This window comes from Phodopus roborovskii, unplaced genomic scaffold (genome assembly GCF_943737965.1).
Source record: "Phodopus roborovskii unplaced genomic scaffold, PHOROB, whole genome shotgun sequence".
In the NCBI taxonomy this organism is placed as follows: Eukaryota; Metazoa; Chordata; class Mammalia; order Rodentia; family Cricetidae; genus Phodopus; species Phodopus roborovskii.
The window spans coordinates 3,837,389-3,850,796 of NW_026126682.1; the positions used below are offsets into that span (position 1 = coordinate 3,837,389).

A 13,408-nucleotide genomic window follows, 5' to 3' on the forward strand; every position below is an offset into this window, starting at 1 on the left:
TTCTTCCTGTTGATTTGTGTTTTTAAATGTTTCCTATTGTGTCACTCATTTTTAATACTTAATTGGCCTACCTACACAGATATAATCCTCTGTGGACATTTTATAAACCACAAGTTTTGAACAACTTGTGCTAAATTGTGACAAGTTAGTTCATGTGCTTGACACTTTGTTCCATTTTCATCAGCTACTAAACATATGGAGGCGTTTACACTAATGTGTATGTGATACTTAATTTGCTCATTACATGTGGAATGTAATTTGAAGGCTAATAGAAGGCTGAACTTAATAAGCTAGGCTGAGACTATATTCTCCACATTTGTAAAAATTGATGATACATCAATTTAGGAAGGTTTCTCTTTAAAAGGAAAAGGAAAATAATAAAAGCTATAGTAAAGGTACAAAGTTTGGCTATTTGTCCCCTCAGCCCTTGGCTCTGAAGAGTAGGTATAAACTGCCTGTCATAAGAAGCTGGGGCACAAAAGCAGCCAGCTAGTCCTACCCACCATCCCAAGAAGCAAGCAGCCTACCCCGTCACACACACACCACACACACCCATCTTTGTGAAGGTAGCTATGTGTGTAGTTTGTATACACTGATGGGTGTTCTTGTGTCCATTAGGGAGATCTCATCTCCTTGTAATCATCTTACATCTGAGCACTCTGCCACACCACCAAGTATATGTTGGGCCTACTGGAGTAGATGTGTTTCCATGTAGCCTTTACAAATTAGCAGGTGCTTTATCTCCATAACCTCTCTGGTTACATCTTGCCTAGAAGGAACCATAGTGGCTATATCATAGTTTGACAGCATCAACCCACAGAAACTGACAGGATGTGGTGCCTAGATACACTGGCAAACTACCACTAAGAGAGTTGCATCTTAGCAGATAGGATAATCCCACTGGTACCTTATGATCTAGCCCACCAGTCACCCATAGGTTACAGCTAGTTACATAAACATTTAATTGCTGTATCTCCCTGGATCCAAAGCCAAAGTAGTCTACCCAACGGGTACCTTAGGGCACATCTTCAGGAAAAAATTTTCCCTGTGAAACTGGTAGAAGCTACTTAATCTAGTTTTACATATTGTATATAGGGACAAAGACACAAAAAATAATGTAACATATTACTACCAAAAGACTATAACTGAAGGCAGCAAGTTCAAAGAAAAAGAAAATAAGCAAAGCCTTTTTCATAGTTCAAATAATTCTGATTCAGTAAAACAAAAGAGAATGAAATTACAAAAATATCTTTTATTCTAAACAATCAGCAAGGATATATTATTAAAATATGCAAACTTTCGAGCTAGAGAACATAGACGTATTATAATCAAGCTAACAAGGCCAAGACAAGAGTGCCAGCATATGTGGAGTCTTCTCTGAACTAGCTGCAGACTTCTCAGCAGAACGCCTAAAGGTTGGAAAAAGAATGAGACATACTCAGATTGTACAAATAAATAAATAAATTAAGCAGAGTACTACCATTCAAAATGATAAGTGCCTTTCCAAGACAAGCTAACCCAGATAATCCATTTCTGTCAAGCCACACCACCTTCATTATACTAAGAGACTGCTTCACTGCGATCCAAAGGAAAAAAGAAAACAACACCAAGTTTAAAATTCAGAAGTGTAAGATACATAAAAGAGAGACTAATTAAATCTTACCAGTACAGAGAAACAGCTATCAGAGAGGAAAAAGGAAATTAGTATATACTAAGGTAACTCCAATTTTAACAAAACTACAAGGATATAAATTAACAATACCAAAGCTAAATATAAATGGATTAAATTTCCCCATGGATTAAAAGGCAAGAATTTTAAGATTAGCTTACTTGTTAGGACACACAGTAAACCAAAAATCAGGGAATGGAAAAAATGCAGATTATCAGGAAGTTATTATTTAAAGTACAGTGGATTTTATTTATTTTTTTATAGGTAGGAGAAACAAAGGTCATCATAATAATAAAAGGATCAACTGGACAGGGTGAAAAAGTAGTTGCAAACAAGTATACTCACCCAGTTGTAGAGCACTTGTTACATAAACCAAATCTTGGTGTATAGAGAAAGAGAGTAATGGTGAGGGTTTTAGTTTCCCAGTTTGATATTTAGATAGTCAGAAAAGCAACAAAGAAACATCGGCATTAAACTTTACTATTTCATGCAATAGTGAATTACATACTCTCTTCAATACAAGGAACATTTTTCAAGATAGACCATGCATCAGGCCACATTCCAACAAATTTCAAAATAAAGTCGTCAGAACACCATGTGAATTAAGTTAGAAAGCAATAGGGAGACTTCAGAAATCAAACAACATGCCACTGAGTGAATAACAAATGGGTTAACAAATCCAAAGGAACTCTCTAAAACATTTCTAGAAACATGTGAGGATAGGAATGGCATACGTGGAACCAAGGGATAAGCGATGTTAAGAGAGAAGTTAAGAGCAGTAAATGCCTACTTTGAAGAAAGAGTTTACACAACCAGGTGATGCACTCAGGTACCTAGCAAAAAAGAATAAATCAAACTTAAAATCATAAAGGGAAGAAACAAGTACCAAATCAGATTGAAACAAACTAGATCCTAAAAAGGCAACATAAATGCTCACTTAAGGAATGCATATATATTTGATAAATCATTAGATTAGTCATAAAAGACTCAAAATCAGGCCAAAATGAGAAATTATAATTGATACAACAGAAATATGAAGAATTAGAGATAACTATATTTATAAATGACTATGCCAATGAATGGGAAAACAGAAAATTTAAACAAACCAATAATGAGTAATAAGATAGGTCATCTCAGGCTAAGTAGAATGGCTGTAATTAAAAACAGGGATACAGCAAAAGAATGTACAGCCTTCCTGGAAAACAGCCTGAAGGTGGTTCCTGGATAATCTATCAGAAGATGCCTTCATTTCACATTCCCATGATCATAGCACTATCCATAGTAGCCAAGATGTGACATCAACATGGGTGTCCATCCATAGACAAAGAAAATGTACATGGACATTGTGGGATATTAATTTGGGTGTAAAGAATAAAGTGCTGTATTTAAAGCAACAGCGCATGCTTTGGGTGAAGTAAGCCAGGCATTGGAAGCTGAAGAGATTGATTTCTTGGTGCTAGGGAGTGAAACAACAGTTGCTGGAGTTGGGAAGGATGGGAATAGTGGGGGAGACTAAGTAAAAGATACCAGGATGCAGTTAACTTGAGAGGGGGTAGACTAGTGTTGTATCTCACACTAAACAAAGCATTGTTGGACTTCATGCTGGTTGATTAGTATTACTATTAATACTTAACTAGAAATGCAGGTTTCACATTTTACTCATTCTAACTCACTACTTCCTTTGTGGTCACCCGCCAGTGTATTTATACCATTTCTTGCTCATGGTCATGAAAACTATTTATTACCTGTGGGTTTGGTGATTCTTTTGAGACCCCAGCCATTCATTCTTTCTGTTCTCCATTTGCTGCTCCCTTTACCACTCTAGAGTCACTTGTTGCTCTTGTGCCTTTGTGACCTTTCAGACCTGTTTCCTACTATTGCTCCTCCTCTCCAACTCAGTCACCCCATAGTACTCCAATGATCCTTTTCCGCTCTGGAGCCCCTGGTAGTGCCACTTCTTTCTGCACTGTGTCCTTCCTTTTCTCCTTACCCAGTGGTAGCTTTGTGACTAATCATTATATTCACATATTTCTTTCATTGTTCTTCGGTTAAACTATAATCCTTGTCTTAATTGCATTTCCTATTTATGTTTAACACAGCTATTCGAATGGCTTTAGGGAAAGGCAAGATGAACAAGCTGACTTGGCTTTATCCCTTACAAGTAGCATATGTGATCTAGCAGGGCATGTCTCATCAGTCTCATTCAGAGTCTTCTGTCTACTCTAAGATCATTGTTTCTTGTCCCAAAATGTGACACCTCCACCTTTCTGTTCAGAGGACAACCTTGCCTTCTATTTCAGAGAAAATTGAAGTAATGAAAAACTAGACTGTACACTCCATTACCACATCTGTCTTCACCTGTGCCTATGTACCCTAGTCTTCACCCTGGCTAGCTAAGGCTTTTCCATGTACAAGCTCCATGTCTTTGAATACTCAAAGATGTAGTTCTAAGGTCTGTCTTATGAATCCTCTGCCTGAATGACTCCCATTAGTGTTAAACACATGTTTTTCTGTAAACTAAAATCCTGGCCGCTATCCAATGGCCTGTCCTTGCCTCTATGTCTTTTCATTTTTCCTTAACACATTCCAAGGTTTCATCCTTTACCGAAACTTTTTCCTAGGTCTCCAGAGATTTTGTGCCAAATCCAGTATTCGTTTTCTCTCTCTCCTCCCTCTCTCTCTCTGATTTTGTCTTCTTGTCTGTCAAAAAGCTTTTTGTCAATGGCTTCTAGAAACAACTTTCTCTGGTTTGTTTTTTCATGGTCTGTCTTTTAGTTTGACTTGTATACACCAACCTGTAAATATGGAACCCTCCAGTACACAGACTTGGCTCTTAGATTGCTGCTTCTGTTTTTCATTGCCCATGTGATCTTAATTTGTGGTTTTTCTCTGGCAATGACAATCCCACTTACTTCAGCCAGACTTCGCTTAGATGTGCTTGTTAGAATAGCGCCACCTGCATGTTTTCCTGAATTATTGATGTTTGATAAATATCTCAGTCATGTGTTTAAAACTGACTTCCTGAAAATTCATGAATGCTTATTAGTAGTCTCTTCTTGTTGCCTAGGCTTCAAAAGGAAAAAAAGTACCTGTCATCCTTGACTTTTCAATTTCTCACACATATTGTCTTCAAGTCATATTGGCTTTGTCGCCAACATTTGTTCAGAACTTGAACTAATGCTTCCACCTAGTCCAAATGTCCTCTCTTAACATTAGCCTCTTAATGGTCTCACTCTAGCCCTTCTACCCTTCAACCCTTCACATTGTTTTCCTCATAGCAACTAGAGCAGTCCTGTTAAAATCAAAGTGTTGGTATCATTTCTCTGCCTAAAATCATCCTGTGGTGTCTCAGAGTGAAGTTGACATCTTTGCAGTTTCAATGACTACAAGGTCTCACACAGCCTCCTGTTCTTATTTCATCTGCTGCAGCAGATGATTATACTTGATCATACTTGTCCCGTTCTAAGCAAAGCTTTTGTGCTCTTGATTCCTTAAATTGCCTCCTGCAGGACACCTCCAAGACTACCTTTCTTATTTTGTCCCAGGTCTTATCACCCCAGCTCCTACCTAAAATTTCAGACATACTGCTTCACTCCCTCATTCCCTTCTGCTTTATTTTGTTCTTGGCTTGTAATTATCATCCAGTGTGACATCTTGTTCATTATTAGAATATAAGCCCCCATGAAAGAACCTTCCTACCTGGCATTCATGTCTGATGAGCAAATTAACATGCGTTATATTGTTATGAAGGGTGTTAGGAAATTAGATGATCACATTTCCCCCATGGATTTTGATAGGGTAATTAGATGCTATGATTATTATTGCAGAGTTGAATCATTATTTTCTTGAAGTTTCAGAAAATGATCAGAGCTTTGAGGTGACCATGACGGCAACCACAGAGGTGGCAGATGATGAACTTTCTGAGGGAACTGTGACACAAATTCAGGTATAGTACATCTTTTAAACTGGCTATAGTGAGGAACATGGTTATTACATGCAGCTTAAGTAAAAAATGATAAGCATATACTTTGAAAACATCACAACAATGAAATTCATTTAAGACCCGTCATTCAAGTTTCTAGTCCCCCCCCCCCATGTTGTAAGCAAAAAAATAGATTGTAAATATTCCCTATAGAGTGATTCGTGGCTGTTGAAATGGGAAATAATGGGTGTGCGTTTATCTGTGTCCAAAGATCTTGCTTGAGCTGTTAATAACAGTGATTATGGTCATATTGTTTGATCTGGTACTTGTAGAACTAGATTTCTCATGTGTTGTAAGGTTGGCCTTACTGCTCTTAAGGTGAACTTCTTTGGCTGTCTTGATGTGGGCCATATCTGAAATGCATGCATATTCTAAATTTGTGTCTGCCAGATGTACCTTTTGTTTTAGTTGCCTTATCCTTTTGCTTCTTATCTTCATTTCACAAACTACTTAGTATTTCTAATTAGAAACATCAAAACATTTTTATGAAGTGTATCACTTTTTACTTATGAAATACAAGAGTTCCAGGTTGATACATAACATCAAGAACTGAGAACACCTCAGACATGTGTTCTGTTTCAATGGGCAGGACTTTTTTCGATTCTCCTAAAGCGATAGAAAAATCCTTTCTTCAGAACAGGACTTGTCAAATCAAATTTTGTGTTTGTTTGTTTGGTTTTTGTTTTTCCAGACAGGGTTTCTCTGAATCAGCCCTAGCTATCCTGGAATGTACTATGTAGCCCAAGCTAGCCTTGAACTCACAAAGATCCATTTGCCTCTGCCTCCCAAATGCTGTGATTAAAGGTATGTGCCACCACTGCCCATCTCAATATATATTATTGACTAGATACTGCATATGAAGGAGAAAGAACATGCAGTTTTCTTCTAAGTTTGTATGATCTCACTTTAACATTCATTCTAAGTCTTACTAATTTTCCTGAAAATTATGTTATTTCATTTTCTTTAGAGCTGAATAGTATTCTCTCTCTCCCTCTCCCAATCTCTCTCCCTCTCCTTCTCTCTCTCTTTCTCTCTTGTGCATGCATGTGTGTGTGCATTTGTATGTGTATGCATGTGTGCACATTTACTTGCTACAGCACGTGTGAACATCAGAAGACAACTTGCAGATATGGATTCTGGGAATTGAATTCAGGTCAGCAAGATTGATGGCAAATGGTCTTTACTTTCTGAGCTGTCTCACTGGCTGTCCAGTGATTTATAGCTAGATTTAAATCACATGCACAAATAGTCCCTTGAAAGGGGGGGGGTAACCATAGAGACATGGCTGTTCTCATTGTGTTCTGATCTTTCACTGACAGCTTATCTGTTTCAAAGGAAAATGGGATTCAGTGTAACAATTATCTGAATTATTTTATTATTAATAAAAGCTCTGGTGTCAGTAGGATAGGAACCTGGTAGATACAGAAAGTGGCAGAGAAAGGCCTGGCTGACCCTCTTTTCTGCTTTATAAGACCCAGAAGGACCAGTGAAATCCCTATGTCCTTCTCCTTCCTCGCTATGTCCCTCCCTTTCCATCTGAGTCTGCCAAAAGAAACTGGTTTATTCTGGTCGGCTGAGCATGGACTCCATTCTCTGAACCAGGATTTAGTTTATTGACTGTTTTGGGGGACAGAGTGAACAAATATCCTGCAACATTTTTCCCTTTTTGTCTAAATAAAAGGGAAAGGTTATAACTTTAACATAAAACTATAGCCAATAAGAACAATCATCAGGTAGTTTCCTAAATAAAAGAAAAAAAGGTATTAACTTTTTGAAAAACTAAAAACTATATCTAATAATAACAATTATCAAACAAGAATTCCATTCACAATATCTAGTCCATTTGTATTTGGCAAACTCAGAGAAAATACTCCATTATCCTTTCTTGGTAAGTGCAAAGGTTTGTACCTAATTTACTTTATATCATAACTAAGGAAAACTATAACTATCTAGTCTTCAACTTCATCAGAGACCTGAGAAGGATATAGTATCACCTGGGTAAACAGGAAGTGCAGAGCAAACAACTTCCAAAACTAAGAAATGACAGCGACAGTTGACTGCCTGGACAGTTGCTCCAAGATTCCTCTGTAACATTGTGGCATCCATGGGCCTAGACTATCTGACAGACTTTTCTGTGAAGTAGAAATTTTTGAAGAACTATCCTACCCTGTCTTGGCAAAGTTTGACAGTCACCTCCTTTTGTGTCCTGCTTATTTAGTTTGGACATCATACTGTCAGTAGTCGAGGCAAGGGCCCAGTGACTAACTTTGCCACCAATGAAAGCAAACACCATATGAGGTTTCTTTGATGCCCAATATTTATTTATTTGTTGGTTTGTTTATTGAAGTAAATTGTTGCTGCCGGAAGCAGATATGTCTCACTGTCAAGAAAAGGGCTTATGTTATGAAAATATCTTAAATGCTATAGTCTGTAGATCTCTGAAGTATTTAAAGACCATCTATCTATGTAGACTGTATCTCTAATTGACCTTGTAAACATTCCTAACATGGCTATGGATTTGATTGCTTGATGATTACTAATCTGCATTTCTTGGTTTTCCTATATAGTTTGTAATAATAACTTTTAAGTTATTATTAAATTGTTAAATGAACTGCAAAGGTACAATACTGTAAACAAGAGTAGAAACATGTATACAGTTTAACAAAAATAACCTTAAATTTGTATCACTATACAAAATGCTATACCAGTATAAACCATTTGAGGATAATATTTAATTTTTTAATTTAAAGGTAGATTCAGTATCTGCCCTTTTATCCTGTCAATCCTATGTCCCCCTTTATTCTTTTCAGAACAAGATCCTTGAATCTAATTTCCTTTGTTTAGTCCCTGACCATGACCAATAACAACTTGTAACCAACTCCCCTACAATGATAAACATCCCTAACTCACTGACTGACCAAAAACCACCCACCCCACCTCTTAGGAATGTCAGTATTGTGTTCCTAAAAGAGATAATGGTCATCCTGAAGGAGCTAGTTGTTGTCCATTCAATGTGATGGGATAATGTAGGGCCCATCAGAAGTCCTGGCCAGAGTAGTCTGTTAGGCTGGAACATCTCAGTTAACCATCTTGAAATTGTCCTGAGCAGTTTGTAGTCCAACACTGATCTTTGAGTGGTGTTTGTCAGGTTAGTGGCATAATCCAGGTGTAATCATGTTTTTGGGGCCCCACCGTCCTTATGGACACTTATAAGTCACTGTTAGAAATGGTCACACTCACTGCAGTAAATGTAAACATTTTAAATGTAATATGCAGCAGATCTCCTAGGGCTTAAAGGACCACAATTCATTAAGTGCTTCTGAATAAACAAGCTTAATTCCTCATTATTTGCTTTATTCTCAAGCCTAAAATCACATACAGGAAGCTAGATGAAAGCCTAAATCTAGAATTAATATTCTGTATGACCACTAATATCATAATAGAAAGTTTAAACATATATTAATCTTATAAATTTTGTGATAATATTTATGCCTTAAGAAATGTTTTGAAGAGTCAAAGTTAACTTAAGGGATTATGAGATTAGTGAAATAGAATAGTTGTTAAGTTTGGTTTTCTTTGTCCCATATCAGTGGCTCTTCTGACATGAGACAGACTTTGGATTTTCCTTCAACAAGCCACACTCCAACTCCACAGCCAGCTGTAGTTTTTAATTGAGTTGGGACTACAAAAAGACCATTTGCTTTACATGTCTGTAGAGAACATCAGAAACAAACATTTGGAAAGATTATGAAATTTTCTCCTGTTAGAAATGTAGTGGTCTTCGGATTCCTTCGTTGAATGCTTTATTCTCCTGGAAAGACAAAAACAAAACCCTGCCCCAGACCTAACTTTGAGGAGTTCCTTGTTTTTGGCAGTTTATATCCTTGTAAATGCAAAATGGTTTTTGGCAACAGAAAAGTTATTATCTTTTAATTGTGAAAAATTGTTAATATTTTTTAAACCTGATTAAATGGAGGCATTTGTTAGTCTTATAAATTAGTTTGGATTGAATAGCCAAGCTGTTTGATGAATTGTCACCTCTCCTAATCATGAGGTCTCTTCTGTTTGAATGTAATCTTTCTCAATTCTGTGGAAATAAAAGGAAAACTCTTCTTCAACATAACACACATGCTGGTTTTTATTCTGAGATCAACACATCTTTAAAACATACATGGTAATTTAACTCAGTAGTTTCTATTGTTCAGTGTCTGTCGGCTGTTGGTACTTTCTCATTTAGCATTTAGAAAATGTCTAACTTCTGTATTTGATATCATTCTATTTATAGCTGATGTCAGTCTTTGTTAAAAAAAAAAATCAATGGTTTCTTTTGAGCCTTGAATAATTTTAATAAATTACTCAGACCTCTTTTCTGATTCTTCAGCCCTGTCCCAAGCATTCAAAGCTTGGGACATTTCGTCAAGGTGTGATCATCAAATCTCAACTGTCTTTATCAGCTACTCACCTTCACTGAAAGACTGTTCTTAGGAAATTTCAATACCTCTAGCCCCGTTTAACTAACTTCTATGGCCCTACCTTCCATTCTACCATGTTTTTCATTGTAACTGAGAACCAGCTTCTAATATTGCTGTAAATTAATCTTTCCAGTCTTGTGGAGTAATTCTATTCTGAGTGGCCCATGAATATATTACATCTGCCTTACAGAGAGTGAATTAAAATGACTGCTTCCTTCGATCTCTTCAAATCTAACATTGCTACAGGATTCCAATTAGCGTTTGAATAGCCTTGGGGTTACTATCATCTGGTGGTCATTCTTGTATGGTGACTGGATAAATTTAAGGTTGGCTTTCTAATAATCTTGGGCCTCTCCTGTTCAGTTTCATAATGCAATGGTGTAAGGTTTTGCTCTAAATTCTGGCTCTGTCTGAGTTTGGTTTTTTGTTTGTCTTCGTAGATCTTTGTAAGGCTTGTATCATATCAGTAGTAAATCCTTCTTGGGCTTGTATACTACTAGTAACAACTCTTTAAAGCATGTATCTTATCAATAGTAAGCCTTTCTAAGGCTTGTGTCTTACATATTTGGCACAATTGTCAAACCACTTTTATAAGACTAAGATATGAATTACCAAACTGATAGTAATTATGATTGACATGTCAGTCCTAGAGAAGTTGTTTCTCCCCTCATTTATTTTTTTCTGTTTGTAAGTTCTCCATAGTAGCACTAAACAGGGTCCTAACTCCCTGCATTGTAGTATTTCCAAGTCTCAACATGGGAAAGTGTACACACACGCACGCGCCTTTTATTTAAGCCTAATTCTCCCTTTAAGAATTCTCAGGTGCCTCAGCAGGTCTGTTGACAATGGCAGTGAAGGCAGAGCTATGTGCTAGTGTATTCTGCTGTGTCAGGGTGCAGCTAGCTGCCGCTCGCTGCTCAGTGCTGCTGGACACAGGTGGAGACTGGCAGTGGCAGCAGCAGAGCTGGCCTGGGTTGACAGCCCATGGAGGGGATGCAGGGAAGTGGCCTGAAGTGAGGACATAGGCAGTAGTGGGACAGATAACCCCAGTGACATTTGGGGCCGGGGATGGGCAACAGGCAGAGGCTACTGTAGAAAGACAGCACCAGAAAAAACAGGCACAGAAGACCTGTGGGAAGGAGACAAAGCTGGCCACAGCAGTGGCAGGCTCACCGCCTTGGTGTGATGTGGTTTAGTAATGCCCCATGTTGAGTACCAGATATAATGATTATCTAACTTATTCTGATATTATTAAAAACTCGAGAGTCAGGTAGTAAGGTATGAACCTGGTAGATCCAAAAAGAGAAAACCCTCTGCTTTTCTGAGATACAAAAAGGCCAAAGAAACCCCTGAGCCCTGTTCTTTCCTTCTTCCCTGTCTCCCTTTCTCTTCATCTGAGTTGACCAAAACAGTGTTTTTTTCTGATCAGCTGATTCCTCTGAATTAATTCCTCTGAATTAAGTAAGGTTCAGTTGATTGACAGTTTCGGGGGACAGAGCAAACAAGTCTCCCACAGCAATCCAATTCCTCTTCAGATTAGAAGTTCATTTTCTGTTTATAAGAGAAACAGTCCATTTGTTCTTGAAACTTACCTCCTCCAGGCAGTGACTTAGCATAGCAGTTTATTCTGGCCAGAGACTGAACTGAAAGACAGACAGTTAATCCAATCACACGACTCTCCTTAAGCTAATGTGCCTTATGCTAATGTGCCTATGACAGCCTCATACATGATGTAGTAGCACTATTACCAAGTATGTCTTCTTTACAATGTCATTCCTTTTATGCCCAGGGTCAAGTCTGTTCTGTGTAGCTTTCTTCCTGCCTACTTAGTTTGAATATACTAAAACTGGCCAGTGATGAGTGTATAAAGATTATGTTGGTGTAGTGATAACTAACACTATCTTAGTCCTATGAACACTATCTTCACAAGCTAACTCAAAATTAAGTAAAGCAGACAGTCATTTTGCAGTAATTTAATTTAGTCTGATAATCTTTTATTAGGTGAGAGAAAATGACCCCTGAGGATATTACCCAGTTATATCACCCAAGGACAGGAGACCACTTTTTCCTATCTGAAGCTGATGTCAACTCGATTGAAAAGTTCATTTTGCATACAAACTACCCAAATGATTTTGAAATATCTTTTTGGTTTTTTGAGACCAGGTTTCTCTGTGTAGCTTTGTTGGCCAAGCTGACCTTGAACTTAACAGAAATCTGCCTGCCTCTACCTCCCAAGTACTGGGACTAAAAGCATGCACAACTATACCCTGTAGCACAAGTTCTAATTGGTCTTAATAATAAAATCCAGAGTCAGATATTAGGGATAAAAGTTGAATAACCTATTTTCATTTTCTGAAACAATCTCACTATATAGCCCAGGCGTAAACTTGAAATCTTCCTGCTTCAGCCCCCAAAATGCCAGGATATTAGGTATGTACCACAACACCAAATTATAAAATGCTAAAGATAGTATATATGTGAAAGTGAATTATTGTGTTAGAATTTTATAATTCCTACCATCAGCAAATGTGAATCAACTTGGGCATTAAATCAAGCTCCCCTGCTCTCTTTTTTTTTTTAAAGATTTTACAGAATGATCAACTAGATGAAATCTCTCCTTTGGGTACTGAGGAAGTTTCCGCGGTTAGCCAAGCATGGTTTACAACTAAAGAAGATAAGGATTCTCTCACAAACAAAGGTATGATAAACTGAACCTTGGATCCTAGTACCAGAAGCTATGGGCTAAAAAGGCTTGTTGTCATCAAGATTCTGAATTGAGACTTCCTTGGTGGAACCAAGTAATGGAATTGAACTTTCTGATGGATTTAAATTTTACCATGAATGATACCATTAGGCCGTTTATTTTACAATAGGTATTACCATTTTTATTTCTGATACAGACTAAGTTTTGTCGTGTTATTTTTGAACAGATACACTGTGGTGACATTTAAGAGGCAATTCAGTTATTGCTTGTAAGAGGAGAAAGTGAGTCTTACTTGTGTTGGAGAGTCTCTTAGAAGCTTAAGTGGAATGCATTTACAGTGCTATGCTACTCACTAGCATAGCTGGGGAAGCTGTCATAAAAGAGCCAAACAGTGGTGCACAAAAATGCAGAGACACATGAATAACATCAGCCACAGTGTAGTGGATACTCTTAATGTTCATTCACTTGGTTTCCAGCTGATTATGTTTATCTTCAGTGCTTACTCTGTTGCCTATAAAATTAATTTTTTTAATGAAAAAAACTTTTCCAAAATCTTTTGAGTATAACTTGACTCTCCTTAC

At 37.4% G+C, this 13,408-nt stretch overlaps 1 protein-coding gene across 3 annotated transcripts in view; it reads left to right on the forward strand.

The window, feature by feature from the left end:
• Dmtf1 (cyclin D binding myb like transcription factor 1) overlaps positions 1 to 13,408 on the forward strand; it is a 46,723-nt gene that overhangs the window by 14,717 nt on the left and 18,598 nt on the right. For 2 of the 3 annotated variants that reach the window (XM_051174597.1, XM_051174598.1), the window contains exons 5-6: positions 5,521 to 5,615; positions 12,707 to 12,821. In XM_051174597.1, coding sequence (XP_051030554.1) covers positions 5,521 to 5,615; positions 12,707 to 12,821 — 210 coding nt within the window. The remainder of the gene's footprint in view (positions 1 to 5,520; positions 5,616 to 12,706; positions 12,822 to 13,408) is intronic. The other variant, XM_051174599.1, reaches the window with a different exon arrangement.